At 35.3% G+C, this 21,204-nt stretch overlaps 1 protein-coding gene and 2 pseudogenes across 1 annotated transcript; all 3 read left to right on the top strand.

Moving 5' to 3' along the window:
• The first annotated feature begins 7,971 nt into the window (after positions 1–7,971).
• LOC123896004 lies at positions 7,972–9,268 on the top strand (annotated as a pseudogene).
• Positions 9,269–12,229: 2,961 nt separating this feature from the next.
• LOC123893776 (putative SWI/SNF-related matrix-associated actin-dependent regulator of chromatin subfamily A member 3-like 1) lies at positions 12,230–14,026 on the top strand. The gene is made up of 2 exons (XM_045943578.1): positions 12,230–12,558; positions 13,060–14,026. The coding sequence occupies exons 1-2, from the start codon at positions 12,306–12,308 to the stop codon at positions 13,773–13,775; spliced, it is 969 nt and encodes a 322-aa protein (XP_045799534.1). The 5' UTR covers positions 12,230–12,305; the 3' UTR covers positions 13,776–14,026.
• LOC123893778 lies at positions 13,627–16,295 on the top strand (annotated as a pseudogene).
• Positions 16,296–21,204: the final 4,909 nt, after the last annotated feature.

Raw genomic sequence — 21,204 nt, 5'->3', positions numbered from 1 at the left:
ATATGCAATTTATGTATATGCATATTGTGTCATGTAAACAATAAAAGAAATTAAAATTTCTTATGTTTATTTTGTAACAAGTTGGAAATGTTGTCATATTTTTTATATCGTCATAAACCGCACAAGCCTAATCAACCTTAACCACATTGGTTAGGTTTGGTTTGGTTTGGTTTGGATGACCTTTTAAAAATCAACTGAACCAAACCAAACCGCATGTATTTTTATCTCGCGATTAGGATGACTTTTATGCGCAAAATCGAGCCAAACCACGAGCACCCATTTCAGGGTGTTGGTTTTTATCATTCAATATTGATTCTCACATAATCTCATGTCTCACCTTTCAATCAACAAAACCATGATATTAGACTTTAAGATATTTAAAAATTAAAATGTTTTATTTTCACAAATAATATATTATGAGTTTAATTGATATGCATCGACGGTGTAAAATAGTTTTACACAATCGTCCAATAAATAACCATCATTTTGCCATGTCATATCAAGAAAGTGGGTGAAGTGATGGAAAACATGGTTGATATTGATTGACGGTGTAAAATTATTTTACACCGTCGGTGTATATAAATTAAATCCATATATTATAATCAAATAAAAAAATATATCTTTTCAAAACACTTTAATACTAAATTAAACAATGATTCAAATAAGTTTAAATATTACAAATATCATAAAATAAAATGAGTCTTTTTTAAAAATTAGCAAATAAATCTTAAATTTAAAAGTTGAAATATTAGCAAATGAGAAATTCAAGAGAGAATGAATGGAGAAAGAATGAGTAAACCCACTTGGGGTCGGTCCAGTGGTGTTGGCTTGAGTCCTTGGAGTATGCTTCTCTCAAGGTATCAAGTTTGATCAAGGTTGTCAGAACCGGACCGATCATCAAACCGGCGAGCTCACCGGTTCAAGTTTCAATTGGTCGGACCGGGTTCAACCGGGGTCAAACCGTTTTTAATTAAATATATATTTTAATTAATATATGAATAATTGCTCAATATTTCACAATTTCACACATTAAAAAGATAAAATATCACAATTCAAAATAAAATAAAATTTATAATTCAAACCAAATTAAAAATTATATAATAAACTAAATTCAATAACACAAAATAGCACCATAACATCAATTGACAACATACTGCCTTCAAAAAAATCAATTCTTACGATGAAAAACAAATCTTTCCTATTCTTACGACGTGTTGTTTTGTTTCAGATTCTTTTTTTTTTTTTTAAAGTTAAAACAAGGTCGTTTTGCCTTGTTTTTAAAAAAAAATATGCAGAACCGCTTGGACCGTGTCGGCCGGTTCGCCGGTTCAACCCGGTTAAAATCGGTTCACGCGTTTTTTTGCCGGTTGGTTTCCTATCCGATTTTTGCTCATAATCAAACCATTTTCATGATCGGTTCACGGTCCGATCGGTCTGACCGGCCGGTCCGGTCCGGTTTTGATAACCATGGGTCTGATTCCCCTTTGTGCCAATCTCATTGTATCAGGTTTGATTCCCCCTGGTGTCAATTTTGGTATACTAAGTTCGTACAGAGAAAAAAAATACTCTAGTTTTAAATGGGGTCCCCGCAAGTGGGCGGTGAAATTGGTCCCCTTGGATTAGTCGGTCCTAGGGTCGGATAATGGGTAGAGAAATTGTAGATAGAAAGGAGGAAGAATGAACGAGTAGAGAAATTGTAGAGGAAAGCAGAAAGAATGATGATACGATTATGAATTCCCTAAGCATGTGGAAGGAAACTTATAAAAAAATGCACAAAAAAATATTTGGATGAAGATGCTTGAGCCCAACTTGAAGCTCATTTCACATGATAAGAAGCATCTTTGGGCTAATGTATGGTCTAATAATATTGGACTAAATAGAAAACAATTAAGTCCAATTTTCTTTATTTTTATTGTAATTTTCGTTTTTGGTATTTGGAGGGTTTTTAGATGACCTTTAGTTGCTCCCTAGGCTCTCTAGATGCTTCCTAGTGGTGCACTAAGTCATTATAGTGGCTTGTGGGAATTTATAAGCATGTTAGTGGAAATTTTCTAAGTCCTATGATGAATGTATGGTAGTGGACAATAAATCCTACTATGTAAGGATATGCTATAAATAGGACTATCATGTACTTTTCAAACAACTTGAAATATAATCTAATTTGAGAGTTTCTCTTGTGAGAACTTTTTCTTTGTTCTTGTGATAAGAACATTGTTCTTGAGATAAGAACTTTATAGTGTTGGTTCTACCGGCAGGTCGCGGTTAGGGTCACACTTTATTTGATAACTTTGGTTCTACCGGCAGGTCGCGGTTAGGGTCAAGTTCCTCTTTTCCTTGATAACTTTGGTTCTACCGGCAGGTCGCGGTTAGGGTCAAGTTCCTCTTTTACCTATTTTCAAAACGATCCTAAGCAGTCGCTTATCAGTTGGTATCAGAGCTTCGGCTCTTGAAATCAGGTTTGATCTATCGTTTTTTTTTTATCTTGTTAAAACAAAAATAGTTGAAAAAAAAAATGGAGAAAGAAAAGCATGTCTCCATGAAACATCTGGAAAAGTTATTATTTCAAGAATTTCAAAAGCTTCATGAAAAGTTTGATCGCATAGAGAGGAATTATAGAAAAAATTATAAAAAAAGAGACGGAGAAAAAGAGATAGAAAATAGAAGAATGAGAAGTGAGGGACAAACAAAAAAACATATTGCAAATTTTGATGTATTTTGGGGTAACTTCCAAAATAAAGAGATTGATAGAGAGAAAAGAAAACAAGAGAGCAAGGAGAAACTTGAAAGGGAAGTGAAGGGAGAAGAGATTATTGAAAAAGAAATTGAGAACATTTTTGTGGCTATCGAAAATGTCACCATTCCTAAGAGTGAGAAAGAAAAAGAAGAGATTATTGAAAAAGAAATTGATAGCATTTTTGTGGCTACCGAAAATGTCATCATTCCTTCTAATAATGCTTCTTTTACTTCTTGTACTCTAGAGTTTTTATCTCCGGGAGAAGTTAGTGAAGAAGATAGAAATCTTACTTTTGAGAGAAGTAAAGAAAAGGAAGTAGAGAAGATGGAAAATTGTGAGAGAAAATATAATGATGTTATAGAAGTGGAGGAGAAAGAAAATATTGAGAGAAAAGAAGAAAAGAAACATGAATGTGAAGCGAAGGAAATGTATGAGAGAAAAATAAATGAGGAGGTTGAAAAAGATGTCAACTTTGAGAAGATTGAAGAAGAAAAATTCAACTTGCAAAAAGAAAGGGAATATCCAAAAGAGAGAATTTTTTTTACTAATCCTTTAGTTATTTATGCAGGTTTGGATTTGAGGACAAATCCTCTTGAAGAGGGAGAGAATGATACGATTATGAATTCCCTAAGCATGTGGAAGGAAACTTATAAAAAAATGCACAAATAAATATTTGGATGAAGATGCTTGAGCCCAACTTGAAGCTCATTTCACATGATAAGAAGCATCTTTGGGCTAATGTATGGTCTAATAATATTGGACTAAATAGAAAACAATTAAGTCCAATTTTCTTTATTTTTATTGTAATTTTCGTTTTTGGTATTTGGAGGGTTTTTAGATGACCTTTAGTTGCTCCCTAGGCTCTCTAGATGCTTCCTAGTGGTGCACTAAGTCATTATAGTGGCTTGTGGGAATTTATAAGCATGTTAGTGGAAATTTTCTAAGTCCTATGATGAATGTATGGTAGTGGACAATAAATCCTACTATGTAAGGATATGCTATAAATAGGACTATCATGTACTTTTCAAACAACTTGAAATATAATCTAATTTGAGAGTTTCTCTTGTGAGAACTTTTTCTTTGTTCTTGTGATAAGAACATTGTTCTTGAGATAAGAACTTTATAGTGTTGGTTCTACCGGCAGGTCGCGGTTAGGGTCACACTTTATTTGATAACTTTGGTTCTACCGGCAGGTCGCGGTTAGGGTCAAGTTCCTCTTTTCCTTGATAACTTTGGTTCTACCGGCAGGTCGCGGTTAGGGTCAAGTTCCTCTTTTACCTATTTTCAAAACGATCCTAAGCAGTCGCTTATCAGTTGGTATCAGAGCTTCGGCTCTTGAAATCAGGTTTGATCTATCGTTTTTTTTTTATCTTGTTAAAACAAAAATAGTTGAAAAAAAAAATGGAGAAAGAAAAGCATGTCTCCATGAAACATCTGGAAAAGTTATTATTTCAAGAATTTCAAAAGCTTCATGAAAAGTTTGATCGCATAGAGAGGAATTATAGAAAAAATTATAAAAAAAGAGACGGAGAAAAAGAGATAGAAAATAGAAGAATGAGAAGTGAGGGACAAACAAAAAAACATATTGCAAATTTTGATGTATTTTGGGGTAACTTCCAAAATAAAGAGATTGATAGAGAGAAAAGAAAACAAGAGAGCAAGGAGAAACTTGAAAGGGAAGTGAAGGGAGAAGAGATTATTGAAAAAGAAATTGAGAACATTTTTGTGGCTATCGAAAATGTCACCATTCCTAAGAGTGAGAAAGAAAAAGAAGAGATTATTGAAAAAGAAATTGATAGCATTTTTGTGGCTACCGAAAATGTCATCATTCCTTCTAATAATGCTTCTTTTACTTCTTGTACTCTAGAGTTTTTATCTCCGGGAGAAGTTAGTGAAGAAGATAGAAATCTTACTTTTGAGAGAAGTAAAGAAAAGGAAGTAGAGAAGATGGAAAATTGTGAGAGAAAATATAATGATGTTATAGAAGTGGAGGAGAAAGAAAATATTGAGAGAAAAGAAGAAAAGAAACATGAATGTGAAGCGAAGGAAATGTATGAGAGAAAAATAAATGAGGAGGTTGAAAAAGATGTCAACTTTGAGAAGATTGAAGAAGAAAAATTCAACTTGCAAAAAGAAAGGGAATATCCAAAAGAGAGAATTTTTTTTACTAATCCTTTAGTTATTTATGCAGGTTTGGATTTGAGGACAAATCCTCTTGAAGAGGGAGAGAATGATACGATTATGAATTCCCTAAGCATGTGGAAGGAAACTTATAAAAAAATGCACAAATAAATATTTGGATGAAGATGCTTGAGCCCAACTTGAAGCTCATTTCACATGATAAGAAGCATCTTTGGGCTAATGTATGGTCTAATAATATTGGACTAAATAGAAAACAATTAAGTCCAATTTTCTTTATTTTTATTGTAATTTTCGTTTTTGGTATTTGGAGGGTTTTTAGATGACCTTTAGTTGCTCCCTAGGCTCTCTAGATGCTTCCTAGTGGTGCACTAAGTCATTATAGTGGCTTGTGGGAATTTATAAGCATGTTAGTGGAAATTTTCTAAGTCCTATGATGAATGTATGGTAGTGGACAATAAATCCTACTATGTAAGGATATGCTATAAATAGGACTATCATGTACTTTTCAAACAACTTGAAATATAATCTAATTTGAGAGTTTCTCTTGTGAGAACTTTTTCTTTGTTCTTGTGATAAGAACATTGTTCTTGAGATAAGAACTTTATAGTGTTGGTTCTACCGGCAGGTCGCGGTTAGGGTCACACTTTATTTGATAACTTTGGTTCTACCGGCAGGTCGCGGTTAGGGTCAAGTTCCTCTTTTCCTTGATAACTTTGGTTCTACCGGCAGGTCGCGGTTAGGGTCAAGTTCCTCTTTTACCTGTTTTCAAGACGATCCTAAGCGGTCGCTTATCAAATGAGTAGGGAAATTCTAGAGAGAAGGAAGAGAGAATGAGTAGATAAAACGTAGAGAGAAGGGAGGGAGAATGAGTATAAACTATAAAGAGAAGAAAAGTTGAAGAATGAAACTAAATGTGGTGGAGAAATGAAGGACATATATTGCGTAAAAAAAATGAAGGACATATATAGAGTAGGGAGAAAATGAGAGGAAATATGGTGGAGAAATTGTAGTGTGAATGGTTTGCAAAAAAAAAAAAAAACTAGCACCTAAACATTACCGTCGGATTAAAATGCCGCAAAGCCGTGCATTTCCGGCGGTTTTGGACCGCTGCTATATGTATATAGCCTTTGCGGCAGTATTTTCAAATTTCAACCAAAAAAAGATTGACGCCTAAAATTTACCGGCAGATTTGAAACCACCGAAAATTCCTCTGTTTGAATTTTTTTCCTGCCTCTTTTTTCTGCTGTTTAAAACCGCTGCTAAAGCCACGAAAATTGCCGCAATTTTTTTTCTGGATGCTATTCTAGCGGATTTTAAAGCCGCAAATGACCAAAAACCACTGAAAATCTTTAAGCAAAGGACTAGCAGAAATTTAAGCAAAGGACTCAATTGAAAAATATTTAATAGTTCATAACTTCTTTTTTTCGTTTTCACCATCAATATCTGGATCATCTAATCTGGTTTGGGGGTCAGTTATGACATCAAGTAATTTCAATCTCATCAAGTAATTAATTAATTATTTTTGTAAGGAGACTTGAAAATTAATTAAATCATAAATTAAGAAATACGATAAATTATTTATAAAAATGAAAAGTTGGAGGCCCAACACACACTTGGAGGCCCAACCCAAAGCTAGGGTTGCAAACTAATATAAAAGGCAACCCTACGCACTATTCTTTCTTTAACTCTATCATTCATTCATTATTTTCATTATTACACTGAGCCTAACTTTTTTCTCACGCAAACCCTTTCTTTCTCTTCTTCAAGAAAATCATCCAATTAATGGCACTTTCACCACCACAGAAACGCCGTAAACACAACAAAGACGTAAAATTCACAACTCATTTCGCTCAACTTTCGTTGACAACACGTGCGCATTACCAAACTCTGTTTGAAGAATCAAGAATTTGTTTTACTGAGAAGAATTATAAGGAATTGTTCCTGCGTCTGCTTCCCAAACTCCGCAAAATTTGTATACATTTTAAACTATATAACTTTCAGAATGATCTTGTTCCTCTACGATTTGAACAACAAGGTTAGTAATGCTAAACCCTAAATTTATTCATTTATAAAATTCAACCGTTTTTTTTTTTCTTTCTTTCATTTAATTAACAAAATCGCTATTTTTATTCATTTATTTAGTACTCCCTCTGTCCTTTTCTTGAGAAACGACTCACTTTTTAGGTTATTGCATCGGATACATTAATTATTCAAAGAACCTAAAAAAAATCAACAGTTTTTAGTTATAAAATGTCGGAACCTACACTTATTTCATTCGATAAGAAAGTGAATGTTAGAGCAAGTGTCAACATTTATCTAAATGTGATTAGTTTTCAAGCGTACAAATCTAGATGTAACTGGCGGGAATAAACATGAAATTGCGATTAATGACTTTTATCTTTGTGGTTAATTAAGTTCAATTGATGGTTAATAAGTTATCCGATATTGTTGTTAAACACCGATATTCTTCTGCCTATTTCCAAGTGATCTTCTGTATTGGTTTTTAATCAAATGAATGTAATTGTATTGTTATGCAGATGTTTCAACAAACCTCAAATTGGAATCAATCCTAACTAGGAGGGTACTGCAAGAAAAAGTTGATTGTTCAATTTGTCTATCTACTCCTTCTCATGCACTAATCACAAGATGTACTCATATTTTCTGCCGAAACTGCATCAGAAAATGGTTCGCTTGTGCCAGAAACAAAGGTTTATGTCCTTATTGTAGAGGTTTACTCACTAAAAATTATCTCTAAGGCTTGTCATAAGCACAAACTTAGTACTACTCCGGTCTCAGATATAAACAAAAATTGGTCAATTTTTTTTTATTTTATATTTTTAATGTATTTGGTCCAAATTTTAGAATAGTAGAATGGATTAATAAGTTTGGAGTTTATCTTAGATTAGGAGGGGGAAGCAATATAGTCACTTGTAAGATCGCTACTAGGATCGAAACATTCTACGCAATTAATTATGTAGGGTCGGGAGCGATAGCATAGCAGGATCACAAAACATAAGTTCATAACCAATATCATAAAATTGGGATGTAAATTTCATCGCTTAATATTTATTATCCCATGTCTTGCTTAACTTATCCATTTTGACAATATTTTGCAGTGTTCAAATGGTCATACTATATGTACAGATTGCAAACCCAGGGTACATAACCGGTGCCCTACTAGTAGGCATGAGCTGGGAAATATTAGATGTCTAGCATTGGAGAAGGTGGCTTCATCTTTTGCACTCCCTTGTAAATACAAAGCTTTTGGGTGCATCGGAATATATCCATACTACGACAAGTCAGAACGTGAATCTCAATGTTCATATAGACCTTATAACTGTCCATATGCTGGTTCCCAATGCTCTATTGTGGGTGATATATCCTACCTGGTGAACCATCTAAAAGAAGATCAAAAAGTGGACATGCACAATGGTAGCACTTTTAACCATCGTTATGTCAAATCAAATCCCCATGAAGTCGAAAATGCCACATGGATGTTAACGGTATTGTTTTGCTAAACTTTCTTCTTCCGTCCTTCTACTGTATAATTTGGGGCATGTCTGGGAAGTAAATGTATCTGTCTGCATCAGATAATGAAAATTTAGAATTTAAGCCATGTAATTAGTCATGTAATTAACTTTATTTACTCACATATAAACAGAATAATTGGCTTTTCTGTGATTTATGGATTACACACTAATCCACACTGGTTTCCAGGTTTTCAGCTGTTACGGTCAGTACTTTTGTCTACATTTTGAAACTTTTCAACTTGGAATTGATCCTGTCTACATAGCCTTTTTGCGGTTTATGGGTGATGATAGCGAAGCAAAAAAAAAAAGTATAGCTACAGTCTTGAGGTAGGCGGAAATGGGTGGAAGATGGTTTTGCAAGGAGTGCCAAGAAGCATCAGGGAAAGCCACTCCAATATCCAGGACAGTTTTGACGGACTCATTATTCAGAGGAATATGGCGCTCTTCTTTTCAGGTGGTGACCGGAAAGAGTTTAAGCTTAAGGGTTACCGGTAGGATCTGGAAATAACAATGACTGGAAGTAAATGATGTCCTTCGACTATAAAATTATATGTAGACTAAATAGTTTGTAGTGATACATTTCTTGTAGTGAATATTTATCTTCTAGCCATATTTTGTAATTTAGGAGGCAATCTCTCTTTGCTTATTCTTAAATTAAATGCATGATCATGTAGCCAATGTAGGTGTACTTCAGATCAATCTCTCTTTGCTTGTCCTTATTAATCAACTGTATGATGAAAGTGAAATTTGACTAGTAATGGTCATGGAATTATGTTACTGCATATTAGATAGGAGAAAATGAAAAAGAGAATTCTCATGTTACTCCATATAAGGTGTGTCTGAGGCATGTTATAAGCACAAACTTAGTTTCACAAACTTAGTTTCAGGAAGGGTAATCTTATCCGAACCAATCCAAAAGTAAAACCGCAAACCGAACCAATCCAAATCAAAACCGTAAAAAACCGCATTTAGTTTTAACTGCACGGATCATTTTTCTTCTAAACCACACGGTTTGGTTTGCGGTTTTCATTTCAGAAAACCGAACCAAACCGTAATATTTAACTTAACTCTATCAACTATTATCAATCAACCCAAATTGAGTCCATAAAACAGTAGGTTGTCAAAAAATATCATTTCACGCAATCCATAACCATACTATTTGTATTAATTAAAAATAAGTTATTATGTATATGCAATTTCTGTATATGCATATCGTATCATGTAAACAATAAAAGAAATTAAAATTTCTTATGTTTATTTTGTAACAAGTTGGAAATGTTGTCATATTTTTTATATCGTCATAAACCGCACAAACCGAATCAACCTTAACCACATTGGTTAGGTTTGGTTTGGTTTGGTTTGGTTTGGTTTGGATGACTTTTTAAAAATCAACTGAACCAAACTGAACCGCATGTATTTTTATCTCGCGATTAGATGACTTTTATGCGCAAAATCGAGCCAACCGCGAGCACCCATTTCAGGGTGTTGGTTTTTATCATTCAATATTGATTCTCACATAATCTCATGTCTCGCCTTTCAATCAACAAAACCAAGATATTAGACTTTAAGATATTTAAAAATTAAAATGTTTTATTTTCACAAATAATATATTATGAGTTTAATTGATATGCATCGACGGTGTAAAATAGTTTTACACAATCGTCCAATAAATAACCATCATTTTGCCATGTCATATCAAGAAAGTGGGTGAAGTGATGAAAAACATGGTTGATATTGATTGACGGTGTAAAATTATTTTACACCGTCAGTGTATATAAATTAAATCCATATATTATAATCAAATAAAAAAATATATCTTTTCAAAACACTTTAATACTAAATTAAACAATGATTCAAATAAGTTTAAATATTACAAATATCATAAAATGAGTCTTTTTTAAAAATTAGCAAATAAATCTTAAATTTAAAAGTTGAAATATTAGCAAATGAGAAATTGAAGAGAGAATGAATGGAGAAAGAATGAGTAAACCCACTTGGGGTTGGTCTAGTGGTGTTGGCTTGGGTCCTTGGAGTATGCTTTTCTCAAGGTATCAAGTTTGATCAAGGTTGTCAGAACCGGACTGGTCTTCAAACCGGCGAGCTCACCGGTTCAAGGTTCAATTGGTCGGACCGGGTTCAACCGGGGTCAAACCGTTTTTAATTAAATATATATTTTAATTAATATATAAATAAAAATATATGAATAATTACTCAATATTTCACAATTTCACACATTAAAAAGATAAAATATCACAAGTCAAAATAAAATAAAATTTATAATTCAAACCAAATTAAAAATTATATAATAAACTAAATTCAATAACACAAAATAGCACCATAACATCAATTGACAACATACTGCCTTCAAAAAAATCAATTCTTACGATGAAAAACAAATCTTTCCTATTCCTACGACGTGTTGTTTTGTTTCAGATTCTTTTTTTTTAAAAAAAAAGTTAAAACAACGTCGTTTTGCCCTGTTTTTAAAAAAAAAAATCTGCAGAACCGCTTGGACCGTGCCGGCCGGTTCGCCGGTTCAACCCGGTTCAAAATCAGTTCACGCGTTTTTTTGTCGGTTGGTTTCCTATCCGGTTTTTGCTCATAATCAAACCGTTTTTATGACCGGTTCACGGTCTGACCGGCCGGTCCAGTTTTGATAACCTTGGGTTTGATTCCCCCTTGTGTCAATCTCAATGTATCAGGTTTGATTCCCTCTGGTGTCAATTTTGGTATACTAAGTTCATACAGAGAAAAAAATACTCTAGTTTTAAATGGGGCCCCCGCAAGTGGGCGGTGAAATTGGTCCCTTTGGATTAGTCGGTCCTAGGGTCGGATAATGGGTAGAGAAATTGTAGATAGAAAGGAGGAAGAATGAACGAGTAGAAAAATTGTAGAGAAAAGCAGAAAGAATGAGTAGGGAAATTCTAGAGAGAAGGAAGAGAGAATGAGGAGAGAAAATGTAGAGAGAAGGGAGGGAGAATGAGTATAACAAATAAAGAGAAGAAAAGTTGAAGAATGAAACTAAATGTGGTGGAAAAATGAAGGATATATATTGCGTAAAAAAAAATGAAGGACATATATAGAGTAGGGAGAAAATGAGAGGAAATATGGTGGAGAAATTGTAGTGTGAATGGTTTGCAAAAAAAAAAAAAAAAACTAGCACCTAAACATTACCGGCGGATTAAAACGCCGCAAAGCCGTGCATTTCCGGCGGTTTTGGACCGCTGCTATATGTATATAGCCTTTGCGGCAGTATTTTCAAATTTCAACCAAAAAAAGATTGACGCCTAAAATTTACCGGCAGATTTGAAACCACCGAAAATTCCTCTGTTTGAATTTGTTTCCTGCCTTTTTTTCTGCTGTTTAAAACCGCTGCTAAAGCCACGAAAATTGCCGCAATTTTTTTTTCTGGATGCTATTCTAGCGGATTTTAAAGCCGCAAATGACCAAAAACCACTGAAAATCTTTAAGCAAAGGACTAGCAGAAATTTAAGCAAAGGACTCAATTGAAAAATATTTAATAGTTCATAACTTCTTTTTTTCGTTTTCACCATCAATATCTGGATCATCTAATCTGGTTTGGGGGTCAGTTATGACATCAAGTAATTTCAATCTCATCAAGTAATTAATTAATTATTTTTGTAAGGAGACTTGAAAATTAATTAAATCATAAATTAAGAAATACGATAAATTATTTATAAAAATGAAAAGTTGGAGGCCCAACACACACTTGGAGGCCCAACCCAAAGCTAGGGTTGCAAACTAATATAAAAGGCAACCCTACGCACTATTCTTTCTTTAACTCTATCATTCATTCATTATTTTCATTATTACACTGAGCCTAACTTTTTTCTCACGCAAACCCTTTCTTTCTCTTCTTCAAGAAAATCATCCAATTAATGGCACTTTCACCACCACAGAAACGCCGTAAACACAACAAAGACGTAAAATTCACAACTCATTTCGCTCAACTTTCGTTGACAACACGTGCGCATTACCAAACTCTGTTTGAAGAATCAAGAATTTGTTTTACTGAGAAGAATTATAAGGAATTGTTCCTGCGTCTGCTTCCCAAACTCCGCAAAATTTGTATACATTTTAAACTATATAACTTTCAGAATGATCTTGTTCCTCTACGATTTGAACAACAAGGTTAGTAATGCTAAACCCTAAATTTATTCATTTATAAAATTCAACCGTTTTTTTTTTCTTTCTTTCATTTAATTAACAAAATCGCTATTTTTATTCATTTATTTAGTAATCCCTCTGTCCTTTTCTTGAGAAACGACTTTCTTTTTAGGTTATTGCATCAGATACATTAATTATTCAAAGAACCTAAAAAAAATCAACAGTTTTTAGTTATAAAATGTCGGAACCTACACTTATTTCATTCGATAAGAAAGTGAATGTTAGAGCAAGTGTCAACATTTATCTAAATGTGATTAGTTTTCAAGTGTACAAATCTAGATGTAACTGGCGGGAATAAACATGAAATTGCGATTAATGACTTTTATCTTTGTGGTTAATTAAGTTCAATTGATGGTTAATAAGTTATCCGATATTGTTGTTAAACACCGATATTCTTCTGCCTATTTCCAAGTGATCTTCTGTATTGGTTTTTAATCAAATGAATGTAATTGTATTGTTATGCAGATGTTTCAACAAACCTCAAATTGGAATCAATCCTAACTAGGAGGGTACTGCAAGAAAAAGTTGATTGTTCAATTTGTCTATCTACTCCTTCTCATGCACTAATCACAAGATGTACTCATATTTTCTGCCGAAACTGCATCAGAAAATGGTTCGCTTGTGCCAGAAACAAAGGTTTATGTCCTTATTGTAGAGGTTTACTCACTATAGATGACATGTTCTCTGAAACAAGGCCAGATACTAAGCTGGAAATTCTGATGAAACTTCTGCGACAAGATACCTCTACCAATTCAAAGTCGGTCATATTTACACGTTATGACGATGCACTTTGCTATTTTCATGTTCATTTGCATCATGCTGGTTTCAATTGTCTTATCTATACTACCAAAAAAATGAAATACTGTGAAAATAGTATCATGAAATTTGAAAACAGTGATGGACCAGTAGTCTTGTTGGTCGACTTTGAGACTGCTCGCAGAAAACAAATTCTCATAAATGCTGAATGCAGAGTCTTTCTGTTAGATGCATGTAGAAAATCTACGGAAGAAGAGTTGGTCGCTCGTGTTACACAGCCGGTGTCTGTTTCAAGATTGATATCTGAAAACACAATTGAAGATAAAATACTCTCGTTGGATGAGATGTTTACTGAAACCGACACTTTGGATTTCTATGATGACAAGGTCCTAAGATATTTACTGGATGAAGATTCTACGATATGATGTAATGTATTATAACCAATAACAACGGTGTTGTAGGTTCATTGTTTGTGAAACATAGCATAGGAACCAGATGAATCTTTAATGTGAAACTTTGAGATCCATTATCTGTAGTGATTAACACAATTGAACGAAATTTATTATCTACGACAAACAAATGTATGAAATATTTTTGCTGCATCGTCCTGTGTCATTGATGCTTGCATTGATTTTGTAATTCAATTTATATGAAATATATAATTTGGGTAATGTAATTAATCTTGTACCTTTCTTTACTTGCTTAACAAGAAAATGCAATATTGACTATTCTGTGCAACAACTTGATAATATTTTTAAGTGATTTTTTTTTAAGCAATATGACTTTGTTAGGGGTATGTTACTGCAGTTTCTGCATTTCTTATTTTGTTTTCTTGGAAAAAAGAGAAGATATCTTTTTTTTATCTCCCAAAAATGACAGAGGCTAAGATACCTAGATTGAGATTACACGGTCTTTACATTAATCCTTTGACGGATCATTTCTTTTTCAGAGGTTGGCATATTTCGACTATATGACACCTCAAGTTTACACACATTTCAAATACTATGTATTAATTCCGATGTTTTTTCCTCGTCTTGCAGGGCCGCTGGTGATTGATTGCTCTTGCTAGGATGGCATTGAGTAATCCACTCTTTGATGCTATACGGAGTAACAGTGATGTTGATCCTCCTCAAGTTGAAGAATCAATAGATGTTGGTGAATTGATGAATGATCCTGCACAAACTGCTCCCAAACCTGATGGAATTTTAAGCAGTATTCGTGAGCTTTTAGATTGTCCTGTATGCCTGAATCCCATGTACCCTCCAATTCATCAGGTTATTTATGATTTACTTATGATGGTTTTGTTGTTGATTTTTTATGTTCTTGAGAAAGCGTGTTTTTTGGACCATTAAAATACTGAGCTTTTCTTCAAAAAAAAACAATATGATGACATAGATGGAAAAGTGAAATTGACCGAAAATGATCATGGAATGGTGTTACTGCTGCATATTAGATTGGAGAAAAGGAAAAAACAAATTCTCATTTTCATAGTAACTTAAACTAAAAATTATCTCTAAGGCTTGTCATAAGCACAAACTTAGTACTACTCCGGTCTCAGATATAAACAAAAATTGGTCATTTTTTTTTTATATATTTTTAATGTATTTGGTCCAAATTTTAGAATAGTAGAATGGATTAATAAGTTTGGAGTTTATCTTAGATTAGGAGGGGGAGGCAATATCGTCACTTGTAAGATCACTACCAGGATCGAAACATTCTACGCAATTAATTATGTAGGGTCGGGAGCGATAGCATAGCAGGATCACAAAACATAAGTTCATAACCAATATCATAAGATTGGGATGTAAATTTCATCGCTTAATATTTATTATCCCATGTCTTGCTTAACTTATCCATTTTGACAATATTTTGCAGTGTTCAAATGGTCATACTATATGTACAGATTGCAAACCCAGGGTACATAACCGGTGCCCTACTAGTAGGCATGAGCTGGGAAATATTAGATGTCTAGCATTGGAGAAGGTGGCTTCATCTTTTGCACTCCCTTGTAAATACAAAGCTTTTGGGTGCATCGGAATATATCCATACTACGACAAGTCAGAACGTGAATCTCAATGTTCATATAGACCTTATAACTGTCCATATGCTGGTTCCCAATGCTCTATTGTGGGTGATATATCCTACCTGGTGAACCATCTAAAAGAAGATCAAAAAGTGGACATGCACAATGGTAGCACTTTTAACCATCGTTATGTCAAATCAAATCCCCATGAAGTCGAAAATGTCACATGGATGTTAACGGTATTGTTTTGCTAAACTTTCTTCTTCCGTCCTTCTATTGTATAATTTGGGGCATGTTTGGGAAGTAAATGTATCTGTCTGCATCAGATAATGAAAATTTAGAATTTAAGCCATGTAATTAGTCATGTAATTAACTCTATTTACTCACGTATAAACAGAATAATTGGCTTTTCTGTGATTTATGGATTACACACACTGGTTTCCAGGTTTTCAGCTGTTACGGTCAGTACTTTTGTCTACATTTTGAAACTTTTCAACTTGGAGCTGCTCCTGTCTACATAGCCTTTTTGCGGTTTATGGGTGATGATAGCGAAGCAAAAAAAAAAGTATAGCTACAGTCTTGAGGTAGGCGGAAATGGGTGGAAGATGGTTTTGCAAGGAGTGCCAAGAAGCATCAGGGAAAGCCACTCCAATATCCAGGACAGTTTTGACGGACTCATTTTTCAGAGGAATATGGCGCTCTTCTTTTCAGGTGGTGACCAGAAAGAGTTTAAGCTTAAGGGTTACCTGTAGGATCTGGAAATAACAATGACTGGAAGTAAATGATGTCCTTCGACTATAAAATTATATGTAGACTAAATAGTTTGTAGTGATACATTTCTTGTAGTGAATATTTATCTTCTAGCCATATTTTGTAATTTAGGAGGCAATCTCTCTTTGCTTATTCTTAAATTAAATGCATGATCATGTAACCAATGTAGGTGTACTTCAGATCAATCTCTCTTTGCTTGTCCTTATTAATCAACTGTATGATGAAAGTGAAATTTGACTAGTAATGGTCATGGAATTATGTTACTGCATATTAGATAGGAGAAAATGAAAAAGAGAATTCTCATGTTACTCCATATAAGGTGTGTCTGAGGCATGTTATAAGCACAAACTTAGTTTCAGGTAGGGTAATCATATCCGAACCAATCCAAAAGTAAAATCGCAAACCGAACCAATCCAAATCGAAACTGCAAAAAACCGCATTTAGTTTTAACTGCACGGATCATTTTTCTTCTAAACCGCACGGTTTGGTTTGCGGTTTTCATTTCAGAAAATCGAACCAAACCGCAATATTTAACTTAACTCTATCAACTATTATCAATCAACCCAAATTGAGTCCATAAAACAGTAGGTTGTCAAAAAGTATCATTTCACGCAATCCATAACCATACTATTTGTATTAATTAAAAATAAGTTATTATGTATATGCAATTTCTGTATATGCATATTGTATCATGTAAACAATAAAAGAAATTAAAATTTCTTATGTTTATTTTGTAACAAGTTGGAAATGTTGTCATATTTTTTATATCGTCATAAACCGCACAAACCGAATCAACCTTAACCACATTGGTTAGGTTTGGTTTGGTTTGGATGACTTTTTAAAAATCAACTGAACCAAACCGAACCGCATGTATTTTTATCTCGCTATTAGGATGACTTTTATGCGCAAATTCGAGCCAAACCACGAGCACCCATTTCAGGGTGTTGGTTTTTATCATTCAATATTGATTCTCACATAATCTCATGTCTCACCTTTCAATCAATAAAACCAAGATATTAGACTTTAAGATATTTAAAAATTAAAATGTTTTATTTTCACAAATAATATATTATGAGTTTAATTGATATGCATCGACGGTGTAAAATAGTTTTACACAATCGTCCAATAAATAACCATCATTTTGCCATGTCATATCAAGAAAGTGGGTGAAGTGATGGAAAACATAGTTGATATTGATTGACGGTGTAAAGTTATTTTACACCGTCGGTGTATATAAATTAAATCCATATATTATAATCAAATAAAAAAATATATCTTTTCAAAACACTTTAATACTAAATTAAAGAATGATTCAAATAAGTTTAAATATTACAAATATCATAAAATGAGTCTTTTTTAAAAATTAGCAAATAAATCTTGAAATATTAGCAAATGAGAAATTGAAGAGAGAATGAATGGAGAAAGAATGAGTAAACCCACTTGGGGTTGGTCTAGTGGTGTTGGCTTGGGTCCTTGGAGTATGCTCCTCTCAAGGTATCAAGTTTGATCAAGGTTGTCAGAACCGGACCGATCATCAAACCGGCGAGCTCACCGGTTCAAGGTTCAATTGGTCGGACCGGGTTCAACCGGGGTCAAACCGTTTTTAATTAAATATATATTTTAATTAATATATAAATAAAAATATATGAATAATTGCTCAATATTTCACAATTTCACACATTAAAAAGATAAAATATCACAATTCAAAATAAAATAAAATTTATAATTCAAACCAAATTAAAAATTATATAATAAACTAAATTCAATAACACAAAATAGCACCATAACATCAATTGACAACATACTGCCTTCAAAAAAATCAATTCTTACGATGAAAAACAAACCTTTCCTATTCCTACGACGTGTTGTTTTGTTTCAGATTTTTTTTTTAAAAAAAAAAGTTAAAACAACGTCGTTTTGCCCTGTTTTTTAAAAAAAAATATGCAGAACCGCTTGGACCGTGCCGGCCGGTTCCCCAGTTCAACCCGGTTCAAAATCGGTTCACGCGTTTTTTTGCCGGTTGGTTTCCTATCCGATTTTTGCTCATAATCAAATCATTTTCATGACCGGTTCACGGTCCGACCGGTCTGACCGGCCGGTTCGGTCCGGTTTTGATAACCATGGGTTTGATTCCCCCTTGTGCCAATCTCAATGTATCAGATTTGATTCTCCCTGGTGTCAATTTTGGTATACTAAGTTCATACAGAGAAAAAAATACTCTAGTTTTAAATGGGGTCCCCGCAAGTGGGCGGTGAAATTGGTCCCTTTGGATTAGTCGGTCCTAGGGTCGGATAATGGGTAGAGAAATTGTAGATAGAAAGGAGGAAGAATGAACGAGTAGAAAAATTGTAGAGAAAAGCAGAAAGAATGAGTAGGGAAATTCTAGAGAGAAGGAAGAGAGTATCAAGCATAATTAGTATTTAATTATTATCATTATTATTTTAGGATTTGTATAAAGTCTATAGAGTCAATCACCTTAATTGTTGGAGATATTTGTTCCTTAATTTACTCCAATTAGGTTACTATACTTGTGTATATATACACCTCTTGTAAACTCTCAAAAGTGATGCAATATACAACTTTATTCATTCCCTTATATGGTATCAGTTGGTAACGTTCCAGCCCTACCCTGTTAAACCAGAAAACGCCGTTTTTTCTCCGTTTGCCGTAACACTTTGCCTCCCATGGCTTCCGATGGCTCTCGCTCCATAGCTAACCCCTATGAACCCTCCAAACCCTTTGCGTGTATCACCCTCAGCGGTGTCACCAAGCTTCTCCCTACCAATTACCTCAATTGGAAACTCCAGGTATAAGCCTTCCTTGATGGTTTTGATCTACTCAAATACACTGATGGATCGTTCCCTGCGCCGACAGCAACGATCACCACCACCGCAACGCCTCCGGTAACATCATCAAACCCTGCTTTTCAAACATGGCGTCGCCAGGATCGCCTCATCTATGGTGCCATCCTCACCACTCTTTCCGACGAGGTGGCCTCCTTGGTGTCCCAGACGAAGACCTCGCACGACCTCTGGGAGCTTCTCAAGAACACCTATGCCAAAGCCTCCCGCAGTCACCTTAAACAACTCAAGGAACGTCTTCGGATGGCCTCGAAAGGTACTCAATCCATCACGACCTACATGCACTCTCTGAAGCAAACTGCTGATCTCCTCGCCTCTCTCGGATCTGCTGTCTCCGTCGAGGACATGACCGACCATGTCTTGCGCGGCCTTGATGACGGTTACCGAGCAGTCATTGATGGGGTCAACGCAAGGGACACTCCAATCACCTTTGATGATCTCCTCGAAAAGCTCCCAGCGTCCCCGCACCTCCTCGTTCTTCTCCGAGCACCACTGGCCAGGCCCAGGCCCACACCGCTACTGCTGGCACATCCTCGCCTGGTTTTCTGCTCGACAGTGGAGCAACACATCATGTGACCAACGACCTTACAAATCTGGCACTTCACCATCCATACACTGGCCCCGACTCCCTCTTCATGGGGAATGGTTCAGGTTTAAACATCTCTCACTCTGGAACACTTTTAATTAATGATTTATCCTTGTCTAATGCTCTTTATGTTCCCTCCATGAAACAACAAATCATTTCTGTTTCTAAACTCACCAAACAAACTAACTCTGCCGTTGTTTTCTTACCAAACTCTTTTTATGTCATGGACTTGCAGACACGCCAAACAACCCATAAAGGCTCATGTGTGAATGGACTTTATCTGTTGCCCACGACCTCACCTTCCGCCCACACCGTCCAAGTGGAATCCTCTGCTTCATGGCATCACAAGCTTGGACACCCTTCAACTTCCATCTTTAAATTTATTCAACATCATTTTTCTTTAGGTTCAAATAAATTTCCGCAATCAGATTGTAATTCATGCCAAATTAATAAAAGTCATAAACTTCCTTTTCATGAATCTACTCTTACATCTACTTATCCATTAGAAATAATTTTTTCTGATGTATGGACTTCCTCTGTTTTATCTATTGATGGTCTTCGTTACTATTGTTTGTTTGTTGATCATTATACTCGCTATATATGGCTATATCCCATGAAACTAAAATCTGATGTGCAATCTATTTTTCCCAAATTTAAAACACTAGTTGAAAACTTCTACCAACACAAAATAAAAGTCCTATACACTGACAATGGTGGCGAATACATTGGTCTTCGTTCCTTTCTAAGTACTCATGGCATAAGTCACCACACCACTCCCCCTCATACACCCGAACACAATGGCATCTCTGAACGGCGGAATCGGCACATTGCCGAAACCGGTCTCTCCCTCCTTCACCACGCTGGCCTTCCCCTCACCTACTGGCCTCACGCCATGACCACTGCAGCCTACCTCATTAACCGTCTCCCTACCCCAATCCTCGGGCACCAATCACCTTACTCTAAACTCATCCGCATTAGTCCGGATTATCATAAATTAAAATGTTTTGGATGTTTGTGTTTTCCCTGGATTAAACCTTATGCTAACCATAAACTTGCTCCAAAGTCTACTATGTGTGTTTTTGTAGGTTACTCAGCTGATCAACATGCATATCTATGCCTCGATCCTTCAACTGGACGGATTTACACCTCTCGCCATGTCAAGTTCGTCGAAACTGAATTCCCCTTCCGTTCACTGGTGGCCCAACCGATCACGTCCACGACCTCACAGACTGGCCCACTCCAACTGCCCGTCTTGCCGACCATCGCTCCACCTACTGCGAGCACCAATCCCACATCCCCGGATACCTCACTTGTTGAGCCTCCCTCCCCGTCTGGCATTTCCTCCCCGACCACATCCCAATCCTCGTCCTCAAATACAACGAGCAATGAAACGACCAGTAATGACCCCCCTTCCTCCTTACAGCCAACATTGCTCCCACAACCACAAACGACCTCTCCCCCCACAACGACCACTGAACCCCATGGCGGTGGGATCATCACCCGGTCCAAAAACAACATCGTCAAACCCATCCACAAACTCAACCTCCATGTCCGTCCCTCATCCCCGATGGAACCTAGTACTATTACCCAAGCCCTTCGTGATCCGGACTGGC

This window comes from Trifolium pratense, linkage group LG7, assembly GCF_020283565.1.
Source record: "Trifolium pratense cultivar HEN17-A07 linkage group LG7, ARS_RC_1.1, whole genome shotgun sequence".
Classification (NCBI taxonomy): Eukaryota; Viridiplantae; Streptophyta; class Magnoliopsida; order Fabales; family Fabaceae; genus Trifolium; species Trifolium pratense.
This window is presented reverse-complemented; position numbering and strand designations above follow the sequence as displayed.